Raw genomic sequence first — 14,960 nt, forward strand, 5'->3', positions numbered from 1 at the left:
GTCTATGAAACCTAAGGACTCCTGTTCAATCTCTCTCCAGATCCCACATAAGCCAGATATACAAGGTGGTGCATGTGTCTAGAGTTTGCAGTGGCTAAAGGCCCTGGCACACCCATACTCTATCTGCCTCTTCTGTCTCTTCCTCTCTCTTTCAAACAAATAAATAAAATATTAAAATAAATTTCTTTTTGGTTTTTCAAAATAGGGTCTTGTCCTAGCCCAGGCTGACCTGGAATTCACTATGTAGTCTCAGGGTGGTCTCAAACACATGGCAATCCTCCTATCTCTGCTGCCTGACTGCTGGGATTAAAGGCGTGTGCCACCACCCCTGGCAAAATAAAATCATTTTATATTTTATTTTCTTCATTTATTTGTGTGTGTGAGAGAAGCAGATAGAGAATGGGCACACCAGGCCTCCAGCAAACAAACTCCAAATACATGTACCACTTTGTGCATCTATCTGGCTTATGTGGGTCTTGGAAATCAAACTTAGGTCCTTTGGCTTTGCAGGCAAGTGAATTAACTGCTAAGCCATCTCTCCAGCCCAAAATCTTTTTTTTTTTTTTTTTTTTTTTTTTTTTTGAGGTAGAGTCTTATTCTAGCCCAGGCTGACCTGGAGTTCACTGTGTAGTCGCAGGGGGGCCTTGAACTCATGGTGATCCTCCTACCTCTGCTCCTGAGTGCTGGGATTAAAGGTGTGTGCCACCTTGCCCGGTACAAAATCATTTTTTTCTTTTTAAATTATTTTTGTACTTGATAAAGCTTAGATTTGGGGTCAGGGTTTCGGTTCATTTCCCTTCACCCAACAAAGTTGCATCTAGAGGCAGAGTAGCCCTCCAAACACAGACTAGCTGGTGTGGGAAGCACTCAGCTCCTATCTCTTTTCAGTTGCTTCCCTATTTCTACTCCACTGAGAAAACAGCTGTAGATTATAGCTTGCACCCCAGCCTGGCTCAGGAATCCCCCACATCTCAGATCCCAGCACATGAAGAGTGAAGCTGGTGAATTAAGGGTCCAGGCCAGCCTAGGGTATGGAGACCCACCCTAGGAACAAAACAAAAAATCAGCAGCCAGGCCTTTTGTCCCCTAAAGCCATGAGCTGAGAGTCTGGCTGCTTGACCATACTTGTTAACTGTGGCCTCCAAGACCCTGCCCTCTTCCTTCAGAGCCCCTGTGATTTCACAGGCTTTCCCCTCCATACAAATTCTACTTCTTGGAAACTGACAGGAATGGCTTTGAAAGATCTGAAGACAGTGAGCAGGTCCCCAAACACCACGGCCAGTTAGGACAAGGGACTCCTCAAGTACCATGGACCTCTCCGAAACAGCGCATGGTTCACACACAAGTAATCTGCCAAGAAGGCTGAATTTGGTGTGGTGTGGTGGCAAACGCCTGTGATCCCAGCATGTGGGAGACTGAGGCAGGAGGAACACTGCAAGTTACAGGTTAGCCTGGATCACACTGTTAAACCTTATGTCCAAAACACCAACCAAACATGCTTGGCTGTGGCTCCAGGAGGGTGTGGGAAGGACAGAAAACAAAAACAAGAACCAAGCAGGGCATGGTGGTGCACACCTTTAATCCCAGCACTCAGGAGGCAGAAGTAGGAGAATTGCCGTAAGTTCGAGGCTGCCCTGAGACTACAGAGTGAATTCCAGGTCAGTCTGGGCTAGAGTGAAACCCTACCTCAAAAATAAATAAATATTTAAAAAGCCAGGTGTGGTAGCGTACACCTTTGATCCCAGCTCTCGGGAGGCAGAGGTAGGAGGATCGGCATGAGTTCGAGGGCACCCTGAGAATACAGAGTGAATTCCAGGTCAGCCTGGATTAGAGTGAGACCTTATCTCAAACAAACAAACAAACAAACAAACAAAACAAAAAACCAAGAACCAGCACTCCTCAGCTAAGCCAATCACCCACTGGTGTGTGAGCCGTGGACGAAATGTTCAGGACCAGCAAATTCACAGATTAGCAGTAGATGAGAGGCTGCCAGGGCCTGGAGGAGGAGATAGGTGTGGCTGTACATCGAGATATAGGGTTTATTTGGGGATGGAATGTTCTGGAACTAGACAGAGGAGGGGGAGTTGCACGATGTGCTGAATGTCACTGAATCTGTGGTAAATACCACTGAATTGTTCATTTATTTCTTCTTTTGCCACTGGGGGTAAAACCAGCCAAGTCCTAATGGAGGATGTTCACCAGGTGGGAAGTGCGTACACTTCCTTGTCTCTCAGAGGCACTGTGGGTGGGGGGTTGGATCTGAGAAGGAGACTGATGCCTGGGCACAGGTGTCCTGGGAACCCTGAACTTCTCTGTTCCCATCTATGCACATCTGCAAGTCCCAGTCCTATAAGTATGTGAGGCCAGCTCTCTGACCCTGAGCTAAATCTGCAGTCCTTGAACTTAAAGTGACTTTTGTATTTCAAAAATCATATTCCAACTTTCCACAAGATACTCCTCCATCACCAAGCAGGGAACAAACTGTTCAAAAGTTCAGCAAAGTACAGTCTTCTACCCAGAGCCCAGGAAGCAGGCCATTGCCCTTCCCTGCTGTGTGACCTAAGCAAGTGACTGCATCTCTCTGGACACACCTAGCTCTCTCCCTTCTTTGCCCAGCTGCCCTTGCACCTCAGCCAGGTCTCTTCTTAAAAATTTTATTTATTTATTTATTTATATATTTACTTGAAAACGACAGACACAGAGAGAAAGACAGAGAGAGAGGGAGAGAGAGAGAATGGGCGCGCCAGGGCTTCCAGCCTCTGCAAACGAACTCCAGACGTGTGCACCCCCTTGTGCATCTGGCTAACGTGGGACCTGGGGAACCGAGCCTCGAACCAGGGTCCTTAGGCTTCACAGGCAAGCGCTTAACCGCTAAGCCATCTCTCCAGCCCCAGGTCTCTTCTTATACCCACTCCCCACCCCTGGGAATGAACCCCCAGGCCTTGCACATGCTAGGCAAGCATCCACATGAAGCCTTTACTGCTCTCCTCTCTCAAGAACATGTGCTCTACCCGGGCCTCCAGCTGATCCCAACTGTAGGCTTCCCTCCTAGGGAGCTGAACCCCATCCCCACAGTCACGCCTAGCATGACCCTCCACAGGAGTGACCCCGATCACGAGGAGCTAGTAAGGAGCTCTGGTACCCTTGGTCACATCCCAGCTTCACTTCAAGCCTCCCTCCGTTTCCCTGCCTGTAAACTGGGCATGATGTCCTTGACCCAGTAAGTTAGGAGGCTCCAAAAAGGAAGCCATTAGCCTCGGACTGGACACAGTAACCCTAAAGGAACACTGGCTGGCTTCTCTTCTCTCGTCCTGGACAACCCTTCCTAAGACCACAAAAGGGAAGCAGGTGCATTCTACCCTTGACGGGGACCGGTGGACAGAGGGCAGGAAGCCACCAGGACAGATAGAGCGGGACCTAAGCAGGTGAACTGTGTCAGGTGGGGTGGGCCCGAGTGACAGGCACAGGGCTTGAGCTAGTGGGGAGTACAGGGCTAGGCCAGGAAGGGTGGAACCTGAGCCCAGGGGCAAGCTCTGGCTCTGAAGTTCAAGCCCTGGCTGGGTGGGTGGGGGACCTGAACAGGAACGGCAAATCCTGGCAGGGAGGGGCGGGGCTTGAGCCAGAGGGGCGGGGCCTACCGTGCAGTTGTACTTGATGCAGTCGTCCCAGAAGCGGCTGGCTGAAAACTTCTTACGGAGGACCACGGTCAACCCATAGATGATACACTGCCCAACACCCATGATGTTCCCTGTAAAGGGCCGGTTGATGAGGGGTGCCTGGCCCCATGCTCTTGCCCCCCAGGCAGCCCCGCGGTACCTGCCGAGTGGTACAGGGGCAGGCAGTCATAGAGCACGTCGGCCTGCCGCATGCTGTAGGAGTGGTGGCCGAAGGCTGCGATGCGGTAGTACCTGCAGGGGCAGGAGGGCAGGGTAGGGCAGGGTGGGTCCTAGGTCCCTGGGCAAGGCAAGTGTGCTGGTTGTGGCTGAGGCAGAGGGCAGCCAGCTCATTAAGGACTCATGGGAGAGGGATGCGTTCCAGCCAGTTCCAGGAGGGGTACTGGGGAGGGGAACACCAGACTGCAGGCTGGGTAGTAAAGTGCTTGGGGATGGGTGATATGGAAGGGTGCACCAGCGACGGGACAGTGCCTGCTAGGGTCCTGAGGCCGTACTGGGGCCAACGAGGACAGAGATGAAGGGACGGCAAAGACAGCAAAGAAGTGACAGAAACAGCGAGCTAGTGTGGCTCTTACTCTGAGGACTACAGTAAGGTGGTCAAAGGAAAGAGACTCAATTAAAATTTAAAACCTTAGAAGGTGCAGCAAAGGAGGATGGGCATGCGCTGGTGGGAGCAAGCCCAGGCAGAGGGAGGGGCTAGGGAAAAAGAAGGACAGGGACACATTGAGGGATGGGTCCACAGACCCGCTGGTGCGGGGAAGAAGGGTGGTGGTCCCAAGACACTGAATGTGGGGCAGCAGGGTCTTGGACAGGTCCCAGGTTGGGGTCAGGACATCCACGGATCCCACACAGGCTGGGAGCAATAGGGCAGCGCAGTCCCTGGAACTGGGGAGGCCTCAGGGGTTCCTCCTCACCTGCTATGCACCACAATGGCAGCCTTAGGTAGCCCTGTGGTCCCGGAGGTATAGATGTAGAAGAGACGATCTGCAGAGGATGTGGGCATTGAGGACAAGATCAGGTGGACCAGGAATAAGGGAGATAACGGTGGGAAGAGTCCCCTGACTCACCGTCCATGCCCTTGCCTGGGGCCTGTGTCAGGGGCGCCGTGGGAGCCTCCTTCAGCATGGGGTCTAGCAGCTGTGTGTCGGGCAAGACGCTCTCGGGCCCCAAGTCTCCGGAACAGAACTTGAGGAGGCTCTTCCCCAACTGCCCGCTCACCTCCGCCACCGCTGTGATGACACATGGTCATGGCCAAGAAGCCTGCAGACCTAGCATCTCCCTGTCCCTGGCAGCCCCAGGTCCCCACTGGTCTGGTAGACAGGACCCTGGCCTCACCTGCAGCCAACTCCCCGCCGTAAATGAGGGCCTTGGCCCCCGATGTGCCCAGGCAGAAGGCCAGGGGCTCCCGCCGCAGGTTAACATTGAGCAAGGCAGCCACCACGCCGGCCTTGGCTAGGCCCAGCCACAACCCCACGAACTCAGGCCGGCCCTCCAAGAAGACTGCCACCACATCACCAGGCACAAAGCCCAGCTGGTGAAACTGGTTGGCCACAGAGTTGGAGTAGGCATCGAGCTGTGCGAAGGTCCAGCAAACACCACTGCCCGCGTCGACCAGGGCCAGGCGTTCAGGTTGTCGCTGGGCCACTGCCTGGAAGATGCGTGGGATGGTGTCCCTAGCGCGCTGGTGCCGACGAAGCTCCAGGCGCACACGAATCAGGACGGACAGGCCACTGCAGGACAGGGACAGTGTCACCACTGGGATGCCGCCCCAGATTCAACATCCCCACTAGGGAACCATAGGCAATGGTGGTACAAGGAGATAACCTGTACTTAGCCCTTTAGTGTGTGATAGCCAAGAGGAGGAGACAGAACTTTTACCAAGCAGCAAGGAGCAGGAGGACTCCCAAAACTAGCCTAGCCATATGGGGCTCAATCACTGCTCACTTCCTCCCTGTCTTAGAGCAGGACAGATCCATGCTCTGCAAAATCTCCACCTCCCAGCCACGACCCCTCACTGGGATTCTAGGCGGGGCTCTACCTCCCATCCTGGGGATGGACCTTATGCATCTGGCTTATGCTGGTACTTGAGACTGAACCCAGGTCCTTAAGCTCTACAGACAAGAGCCTTAACCATCTTAAGCCAACTCTCCAGCCCTTTTTACTTCTTGGGAAAGGGTTTTCCTAAATTGCTCAGACTGGTATGTAACTTGCTGTGTAGCCCCATGGTGCTCCCCACACAGCCTCCAAGTCTGGCTTTGTTACAGTCTCCCTGATTTGGGGTCCACTCCCAAGCCAGACAGCTGGTTCCAATGCCACCACCACTGCAAGGGTCCAGGCACAGAGGCTAAGGCATCCAACATATAGGAGGGGTGTGGCTGCTACTGACCACACAGGTCCCTGGACATTCCAGCAGGAGGGTAATGAGTGAATAAATGATTGGATGCTATAAGCAGGTGGCAGGTTCAAAACAGATGTGTGTGTAACCTACAGATTCTACCAACAGCAGAGTCACCAAGGGTGCAGCTGGGTTCCTTAATGACCTTATGGAGCCAGTAGCCATATCCAGGCCAGGTTGGTAAATGGAGGAGAAATCACTTAAAATTTTTATTTAAGGCTGGGGAGATGGCTTAGTAATTAAGATTCTTGCTTGCGAAGCCTAAGGACCCAGGTTCCATTCCCCAGTACCCATGTAAGTCAGGTGCACAGGGTGGCACATGCATCTTGAGTTCGTTTGTAGCAGCTAGAGGACCTGACATGCTCATTTTCTTTTTCTCTCTCTAATACATAAAATAAAAACAAAAATTAAAAATGGATAAATAGAGCTTGGTGTGGTGGTGCACACTTTTAATTCTAGCACTTTAGAGGCAGAGGTAGGAGAATTGTCATGAGTTCAAGGCCATCCTGAGACAACAAAAGGAATTTTAGGTTAGTCTGGGCTAGAGTGAAACCCTACATCAAAAAACCAAAAAAAAAAAAAAATAATTAATTAAAAAATATATAAAAATAAATTTCTTATTTATTTGAGAGGTAGCGAGAGAGGGAGAATGAATGAAAAAGAATGGGTGCACCAAGGCCTATACTACTGCAAAGGAACTCCAGACATATGCATGCACCACTGTGCATCTGGCTTTTTGTCTTATTATATCTACATATTATTTTTTCTTTTCTTTTTCTTTTTTCCTTTTTTTTGAAGTAGGGTCTCACTCTAGCCCAGGCTGACCTGGAATTCACTATGTAGTCTCAGGGTGGCCTCGAACTCATGGTGATCCTCCTACCTCTGCCTCCTGAGTACAGGGATTAAAGGCATGTACCACCACGCCCAGCTTCCTTTTTCCTTTTTTAAAAATGTTTTAATTTTAATTTTCTTTTCACAATTTTTATTAACACTTTCCATGATTATAAAAAATATCCCATGGTAATACCCTCCCTCCCCCCACACACACTTTTCCCTTTGAAATTCCATTCTCCATCACATTACCTCCCCCTTTTTCCTTTTTTGGAGAGAGAGAGAGAGAGGGTGGGAGGAGAGGGAGGGAGGGAGAGAGAATATGGGTGTGCCAGGGCCTTTCAGCTGCTATGAACAAACTCCAGATGTATGCGCTCCCTTGTGGCCATATGTGGCATTGCACGCTTGTGTCACTGTTGTGTCTGGCTATATATGGGATTTGGAGGATTTCAACAGTTCTTAGGCTTCACAGGCAAGCGCCTTAACCACTAAACCATCTCTCCAGCCCTATTGTTACTTTTATTTTTTTAGGGGGAGGGGGAATTGGCATGCCAGAGCGTCAGCCACTGCAACTGAACTCCAGATGCTTGCACCACCTAGTGGGCATATGCGACTTTGTGCTCCCCTCGCCTTTGAGCAACTGGCTTACATATTGAACATAGGTCCTTAGGCTTCTCAGGCAAGCGCCTTAAGTACTAAGCCATCTCTCCAGCCCCCTGGCTTTTTGTGGGTATGGGGAACTTTGCAAGCAAGCTCTTTTAAATGCTGAGTCAACTCCCCAGCCCCGTTTTCTTTTCTTGTATGTATGTATGTATGCATGCATGCATGCATGCATGTGTGTAGTATATGCACGTGTGTGTAAATCTACATGGCCATGCACATATATGTACAGGCCAGAAAATGCTGGGTCCTCCTCTAATGCTCTTCACCTTATTTCCTTGAGACAGAGTCCCTCACTGATCCTGGAGCTCCCCATTTTCTGCAGACTGACTGGCCAATGAATTCCAGTGATCATTTTGTGTGTACCCCCATTAGTGCCAGGGTTATATGCATGTGGGGGCCTAGCTTTTATGTGGGTGCTTGAGATGGAGCTCAGGTCCTTGTGCTTTTATACTAAGTGCTCTTACTTGCTGAGCCATCTCCCAAGCCCCTCTTTTTCTTTCTTTTTTAGGGGCTAGGGATGTGGCTTCGTGGAAAAGGGCTTGGTGAGCATACCTTTGGGCTCATCTTCCATAAACACATTCATATGTTAATAAGTAGTGTTAAATTCCAAAACAAAGAAGTCGAAATTCCCAGGTTTAGAAGCCTGAGTAGTGCCCTAGGTCCCTGGTCCCCCCTTCCTCTACAGCACCTAGTTCCCCTAAGCAGCTGTACAACGAGGAGACACTGGCATTGGAAAGTGTCTGCTCCTCTCAACTCCATGCTTTGGTGGCTGCCCCCCCCCCCCAACCTGGCACTCTCATAATCATTCTCTCTCAAACAAACAAGCAAACAATTTAAAAAAAAATATCTTATTTTGGGCTTGCTTTGGCAGCACACATACTGAAATTGGAATGACGCAGAGAAGATTAGCATGACTCTGTGCAAGGACGACATGCAAATTCGTGCAGTGGTCCATATTTAAAAATAATTATTTTTATTTATTTACTTAAGGGGTTAGAGGGAGAGAATGGCCATGTCAGGGCCTCTATCCACTGCAAATGAATTCCAGATGCATGCACCACTTTGTGCATCTGGCTTATGTGGGTTCTGGGGAATAGAACCTGGGTCCTTAGGCTTCGTAGGCAAGTATCTTAATTACTAAGCCATCTCTCCAGCCCCAAATACATACATACATACATACATACATACATACATACATACATACATAATATTTTATTTATTTGAGAGAGGGAGAGGCAGTTAGAGAGAGAGAGAGAGCACTAATGGGCACACCAGGGCCTCTAGCCACTGCAAATGTACTCCAGACCCATGTGCCACCTTGTGCATAAGGCTTACATGGGTACTGGGGAATGGAACCCGGGTCCTTAGGCTTCACAGGCAAGCACCTTAAATGTGGGAGCCATCTCTCCAGCCTCAGATTCTTTTTGTATTGTATTTTATTTTTTAAATAATTTATTTGGGGGCTGGAGAGATGGCTTCATGGTTAAGGCGCTTGCCTACAAAGCCTAAGGACCCAGGTTCAACTCCCTTAACTCACAGAAGACAGATGCACAAGGTGGCACACACATCTGGAGTTTGTTTGCAATGGGTAAGGCTCTGTCTGGCACACCAATTCTCTCTCTCTCATAAAAAAAAAAAAAAAAAAAAAAAAAAAAGAATCTGAGCCAGGTACACGCCTTTAATCCCAACACTTGGGAGGCAGAGGTAGGAGGATCGCCATGAGTTCAAGGTCATCCTGAGACTACACAGTGAATTCCACCTGGGCTAGAGTGAGACCCTACCTAGAAAAACCAAAAAACAGAAGCAACATAAACATACAAACCCTAACCACAAGGATTCCTAAGGAATATTCTGGAAAGCACATTAGTTTTATCACCCTAGCAGTTGCTTTTTACACTAGCCATTTAAACATCATTCATGGCTAACTTGGCATGTGGATCACCTTCCTCAGGGCCACCTCTGGTACCCTTGGGCCCCAAGTCACCCTTCCACCCCACTCCTCCCTGCACCCCAGCATGTGTGGAATGGGTGCCAGAATAGTGGCGCACAGCTGTCACTGAGCTAGCTGGGAGGCTGAGGAACAAGGGTTCCAATTTCAAAGCTAGCCAAGGCTATATATAGTTAGTTACAGGCTGGCCTAGACAATTTAGTAAGACCCTGTCTTAAAATAGAAAAATAAAAATAAAAGAAAAAGCTCTAGGCTGGGCTTGCTGGTGCATGTCTTTACTCCCAGCACTTGGGAGGAAGACGTAGGAGGATCACTGAGTTTGAGGCTACCCTGAAACTACATATTGAATTCCAGGTCAGCTGGGGTTAGAGCAAGACCCTACCTCGAAATAAATAAATAAATAACAGCAGCAGGAATGGTGGTGGTACATGGCCAACACCCGAGAAGCCTAAGGAGGCTGATTTTGGAGGACTATCACAAGGTCAAAGCTAGCCTGGCCTACACAATGACTCCTTCCCTTCCTCCCCCTTTTATTTTTATTATTTTGGTTTTCCAAAGTAGGGTCTCACTCTAGCTCAGGCTGACCTAGAATTCACTACGTAGTCTCAGGGTGGCCTCAAACTCATGGCAATCCTCCTACCTCTGCCTTCTGAGTGCTGGATTAAAGGTGTGTGCCACCATGCCCAGCTCCTCTTTTCTTTATTTTTTGGGCTAAGATTATTTTTTTTAGTTTATTTTTATTTATTTATTTGAGAGTGACAGACAGAGAAAGAGGCAGAGAGAGAGAATGGGCGCGCCAGGGCCTCCAGCCACTGCAGACGAATTCCAGATGCGTGCGCCCCCTTGTGCATCTGGCTAACGTGGGTCCTGGGGAATCGAGCCTCAAACTGGGGTCCTTAGGCTTCACAGGGAAGCGCTTAACCGCTAAACCATCTCTCCAGCCCTGGGCCAAGATTTTATTTTGTAGCCAAGGCTGGCCTAGAACTCATGTTCTTCCTGCCTCAGCCTCCAAGTATTAGATGGCAGGGATGGTTTATATGGTGCTGGAGATGGGACCCAGGGCTTGTGCATGTTAAGTTAGAACACTACCAACTCAGCCTCAGCCCATCCCTGTAACAGGCTGTATAACAGACCATGAGATTGTCTGACTTCTGTGAGCCACTGAATTAGTTAATGTAGCCCATAGTGGGGCTTCTGGGAACCCTGGGTTACAGCTGATCCCTCAGATGTAGAGGAGAAGCCAGATGGGAACCAGGTATAGGTGCACATGCCTATTGTCCCAGCAATTGGGAGGCAGAGGTAGGAGACTCCTAAGGGCAGTGTTTGAGATGCTATCTCAAAAAAAATCAAAATAGAGAATGATGAGAAAATCAGAACCTATCCAGGAGGTCTCACATCTGAATTTCTTCAGCAGAGAGCTCCCAAGCCAGGCATTCAAGAACAGAGGTCTAAGACAAAGGGAAGAAATTATAGTGATGTCATGCAGGAAAACTTGCTACTGGGCCTAGTGGCCCAAGCATATAACAACAGACAGTTGGGAGGCTGAGGCAGGAGGATTTGTAAATTCAAGACCAACCTGTGCAATTTATCAAGACCCTGACTCAAAATTAAAAAGTCAAAAAGTGCCAGGCGTGGTGGCACACACCTTTAATCCCAGCACTCGGGAGGCAGAGGTAGGAGGATCACTGTGAGTTCAAGGCCACCCTGAGACTACATAATGAATTCCAGATCAGCCTGGGCTACAGCAAGACCCTACTTTGAAAAACAAAAAAACCCAAAAAAGTCAAAAAGGGGGGACTGTGGGGTATGGTGCACAAACCTTTAATCCCAGCACTTGGGAGGCAGAGGTAGGAGGACTGCCTTTGAGTTTAAGGCTATCCTGAGACTACATAGTAAATTCTAGGTCAGCCTGGGCTAGAGCAAGACAATACCTCAAAAAACAAACAAAAGAAAGAAAGAAAGAAAGAAAGAAAGAAAGAAAGAAAGAAAGAAAGAAAAGGGAACAGTGCTAGCCCATCTGACAGCTCTGCACTTTGTGAGGAAAGAGACAACTGTTGTGGATTTGGGCTTCCCGTGAATACCTACACAGAAAACGAGCAAATCCAGTGGCAGTCAAGAACTCTGGGGAGGACATACGGCGACTGAGTTCCCTGGGTGGCCTGATCTGGAACACTGCTGCAGTCAGCACTGCAAGCACTATCACGGACCTGACTCAAGTTACCATGGCCATCATCACGACTCAGGAGATCTGTCTACCACTGACGTGGACAGCGAGCCCTAACCACCCCTTGTTCCACTCTCCTATCACTTATGGATGAATGCAAGGTACATGTTCCCACTAAAGGTGAACTCTGACACCTGCTGTCTTGTTCTCAAGGGCCACAAACAGGTGATTCAGGGCCAGATCTGTTGCATTGGGCTTCCTGTTAGTGATTAGGATGTTGCAAATGACCCCAGAGAAATTGCTCTCCATAGATCTCAAGCACAAAAAGACTGATGTGGGCCTCACAGAGAAAACAAACACTAGACCAACTTCACTCAGATGTGAGTCACAGCACTGTTGGCTGTGAGTTCAAAGTGAACTGAACAGTAATATGTATTACATAATGACAGAGGAGGGGAGGGGAAGGGCTTGTGACATTCTAGAACATGAGAGCATGCTAGAACTCATACTGCAGAAAGGAGGCTGCACGTACATTGTAAATAGCATAGGTTGTCCCTACAGCTTGTCATCGAAAGAGGAATGTGGGAAAAAAATTAAAAAAAAAAAAAAAAAAAAGAAACAGGAATGTGGGCCTTGGTGTACCGGAGACCCTCACTACACAGAGGAGATAACAAAGACAAAAGCACTAGCAGCGTAACTCTCAGGGACAAGGCTGGTCACCACTCCAGGGTTGACTGGCTGCCTGTGTCCCTCGCTATACAACCTGCTACAAAGGATGGGGGGAGAGCCCGAGGATAACCCACTATCCCCTCAGACTGCTGCATTCTGAATGGAGCACAGCTGTTCCCTTGTGTGCACACACATGTGTAGGCCAAAGGCTAATGTCAGCTTTCTTCTTTAATCCTTCTCCACCTAATTATTATGCATGATTTTGTTTTGAAGCAGGGTCTAACTCTAGCCCAGGATGACCTGGAACTCAGGCCCAGGCTACCCTCAAACTCATGGTGACCCTCCTACCTCAACCTCCCAAGTACTGGAATTATGAGCTACTATGCTCAGGTCCCCAACTTGTTTTTCAGGCAGGTGTCTCACTCAGCCCGGAGCTCACAGATTCAGCTACAGTAGTTGGCCAACAAGCCCCAGGGATTCCCCTGTCTCAGCCTCTCCAGAGCTGAAATTACAGGTGTGGATCACCATGTCCTGCTTGTTTTGTTGTTTCTGAGGCAAGGTCTCAGTCTAATCCAGACTGACCTGGAACTCACTCTGTAGCCCAGGCTGGCCTTGAATTCATGGTGATGCTCCCACCTCAGCATCCCAAGTGCTGAGATTGAAGATGTGTACCACAAACTGGGTGTGGTGGCGCCCACCTTTAATCCCAGCACTTGGGAGGCAGAGGTAGGAGGATCGTCATGAATTCAAGGCCACCGTGAGACTACACATTGAATTCCAGGTCAGCAGTTGGGGGGAGGGATTTGCACCACCATACCCAGCTCATATCCTACTTTTCTATCAAGGTCTATGATGGTACTCCTGCCGTCAACACTGCCCTGAGGCTTCATCCCTTTCCCCAGATGTTGTCTAGGAATCTCAAAGACTGCTGACAGAAAAGGTACCCTATGCTTCTGCATCCCAGTGAGTCTATCATTGTAGTCCAGTCAGGTGCCCTTCAGGACCACCTTGTGACCTCATTTAGACTCCTTAGCAACCCTTGAAGATAACTTCAAAACCCAAAGTCCTGTAAATGACTATTGTAAAAATAATAAAGTGTGATTCTCTTCAGTGAAGTCTACACCCACACTCTGAGGTGTCTCTTTCTTTCTTTTAAATTTTTATTAGCATTTTCCACGATTATAAAAAATATCCCATGGTAATACCCTTCCTCCCCCCTCCACTTTCCCCTTTGAAATTCCATTCTCCATCATATTACCTCCACATCTCAATCATTATACTTACATATATACAATATCAACCTATTAAGTACCCTCCTTCCCTTCCTTTCTTTTCCTGAGGTGTCTCTTTCTATTAACCCTGTGCTTAAGATCTGTATTAATAATGGCTGGGTGTGGTGGTGCACACCTTTAATCCAGGCAGTCTGGAGGCTGAGGTAGGAGGATCACTGTGAATTCCAGGTCAGTCTGGGCTAGAGCGAGACCCTACCTTGAAAAACCAAAAAATAAAAAATGTCTTTACTTAGGTTTGGTGACACATGCCTTTAACCCAGCACCATGGGTTCCAGTTCAGCCTAGGCTACAAAAGTGAGACCTCTTTCTGTCTCTCCCTCTCTCAAACAAGTAAAATATTGAATACACTTATTTATTTAGTCATTTATTTGGGGCTGAAGAAATGGCTTAGTAGTTAATGCACTTGCTTGAGAAGCCAAAGTCCAAGTTTCTGAGGTTCAATTCCTCAGAACCCACATAAACCAGATGTACATGGTGGTTGCAGGAGTCATGACTTCATTTGCAGTGGCTAGAGGTCTTTGCATGCCATTCTTTCTCAAATAAGTAACACACACACACACCTTTAATCTCAGCCCTTTGGAGGCAGAGGGAGAGGCAGAGGCAGAGGCAGGAGGACTGCTGTGAATTGAAGGTCACACTGAGATTACACAGTGAATTCCAGGTCAACCTGGGGCTAGAATGAGACCCTACCTCAAAAAAACAAAACAAAAAAAAAAAAAAAAGGGAAAAAAGGTGTTTAATAATAAATTCAGGCTGGAGAGACAGCTCAGCAGTTAAGGTGCTTTGCCTGCAAAGCCTAATGACATAGGTTCAATTCCCCGGTACCCACATAAGTCAGATGCATAAAGTGGTACATGCATCTGGAGTCCATTTGCAGTGGCTGGGGGCCCTGGTGCGCCCAATCTCTGTCTCTCTTCTCTCTCTGCTTGCAAATAAATAATAATTTTTTAAAGCTGGGTATGGTGACCCATGCCTTTAATCCCAGCACTTCGGAGGCAGAGGTAGGAGGATCACCATGAGTTTCAGGCCACCTTGAGACTACATAGTGAATTCCAGGTCAGCCTGGACTAGAATGAGAATATAATTGGAAAATTACGTGTGTGTGTGTGTGTGTGTGTGTGTGTGTGTGTATAAAATATAGGAGGATCGCTGTGAGTTTGAGGCCACCCTGAGACTACATAGTGAATTACAGGTCAGGCTGGGCTAGAGTGAAACTCTACCTCAAAAAAACAAAAATAAATAAATAAAAATAAAAAGTAATAAACTCCAACTCAGGCTGGGAGTGGTGGCACATACCTTTAATCCCAGCCCTTGGGTGGTTGAG

General features: G+C 48.4%; 1 protein-coding gene and 1 non-coding gene across 4 annotated transcripts in view; one reads left to right on the forward strand and one right to left on the reverse strand.

Annotated features, from left to right (window-relative positions):
- Positions 1 to 14,960, reverse strand: part of Slc27a1 (solute carrier family 27 member 1) — a 29,269-nt gene that overhangs the window by 8,192 nt on the left and 6,117 nt on the right. For all 3 annotated transcript variants that reach the window (XM_045141509.1, XM_045141508.1, XM_004666036.3), the window contains exons 3-7: positions 5,010 to 5,404; positions 4,742 to 4,903; positions 4,589 to 4,658; positions 3,817 to 3,908; positions 3,639 to 3,748 (exon numbers count right to left, since the gene is read on the reverse strand). In XM_045141509.1, coding sequence (XP_044997444.1) covers positions 3,639 to 3,748; positions 3,817 to 3,908; positions 4,589 to 4,658; positions 4,742 to 4,903; positions 5,010 to 5,404 — 829 coding nt within the window. The remainder of the gene's footprint in view (positions 1 to 3,638; positions 3,749 to 3,816; positions 3,909 to 4,588; positions 4,659 to 4,741; positions 4,904 to 5,009; positions 5,405 to 14,960) is intronic.
- LOC123458308 lies at positions 8,423 to 8,524 on the forward strand. Its single transcript, XR_006635595.1, has one exon. It is a non-coding gene; the product is annotated as a U6 spliceosomal RNA (small nuclear RNA).

The sequence above is a fragment of the Jaculus jaculus genome, chromosome 1 (genome assembly GCF_020740685.1).
Source record: "Jaculus jaculus isolate mJacJac1 chromosome 1, mJacJac1.mat.Y.cur, whole genome shotgun sequence".
NCBI classification, from domain to species: domain Eukaryota; kingdom Metazoa; phylum Chordata; class Mammalia; order Rodentia; family Dipodidae; genus Jaculus; species Jaculus jaculus.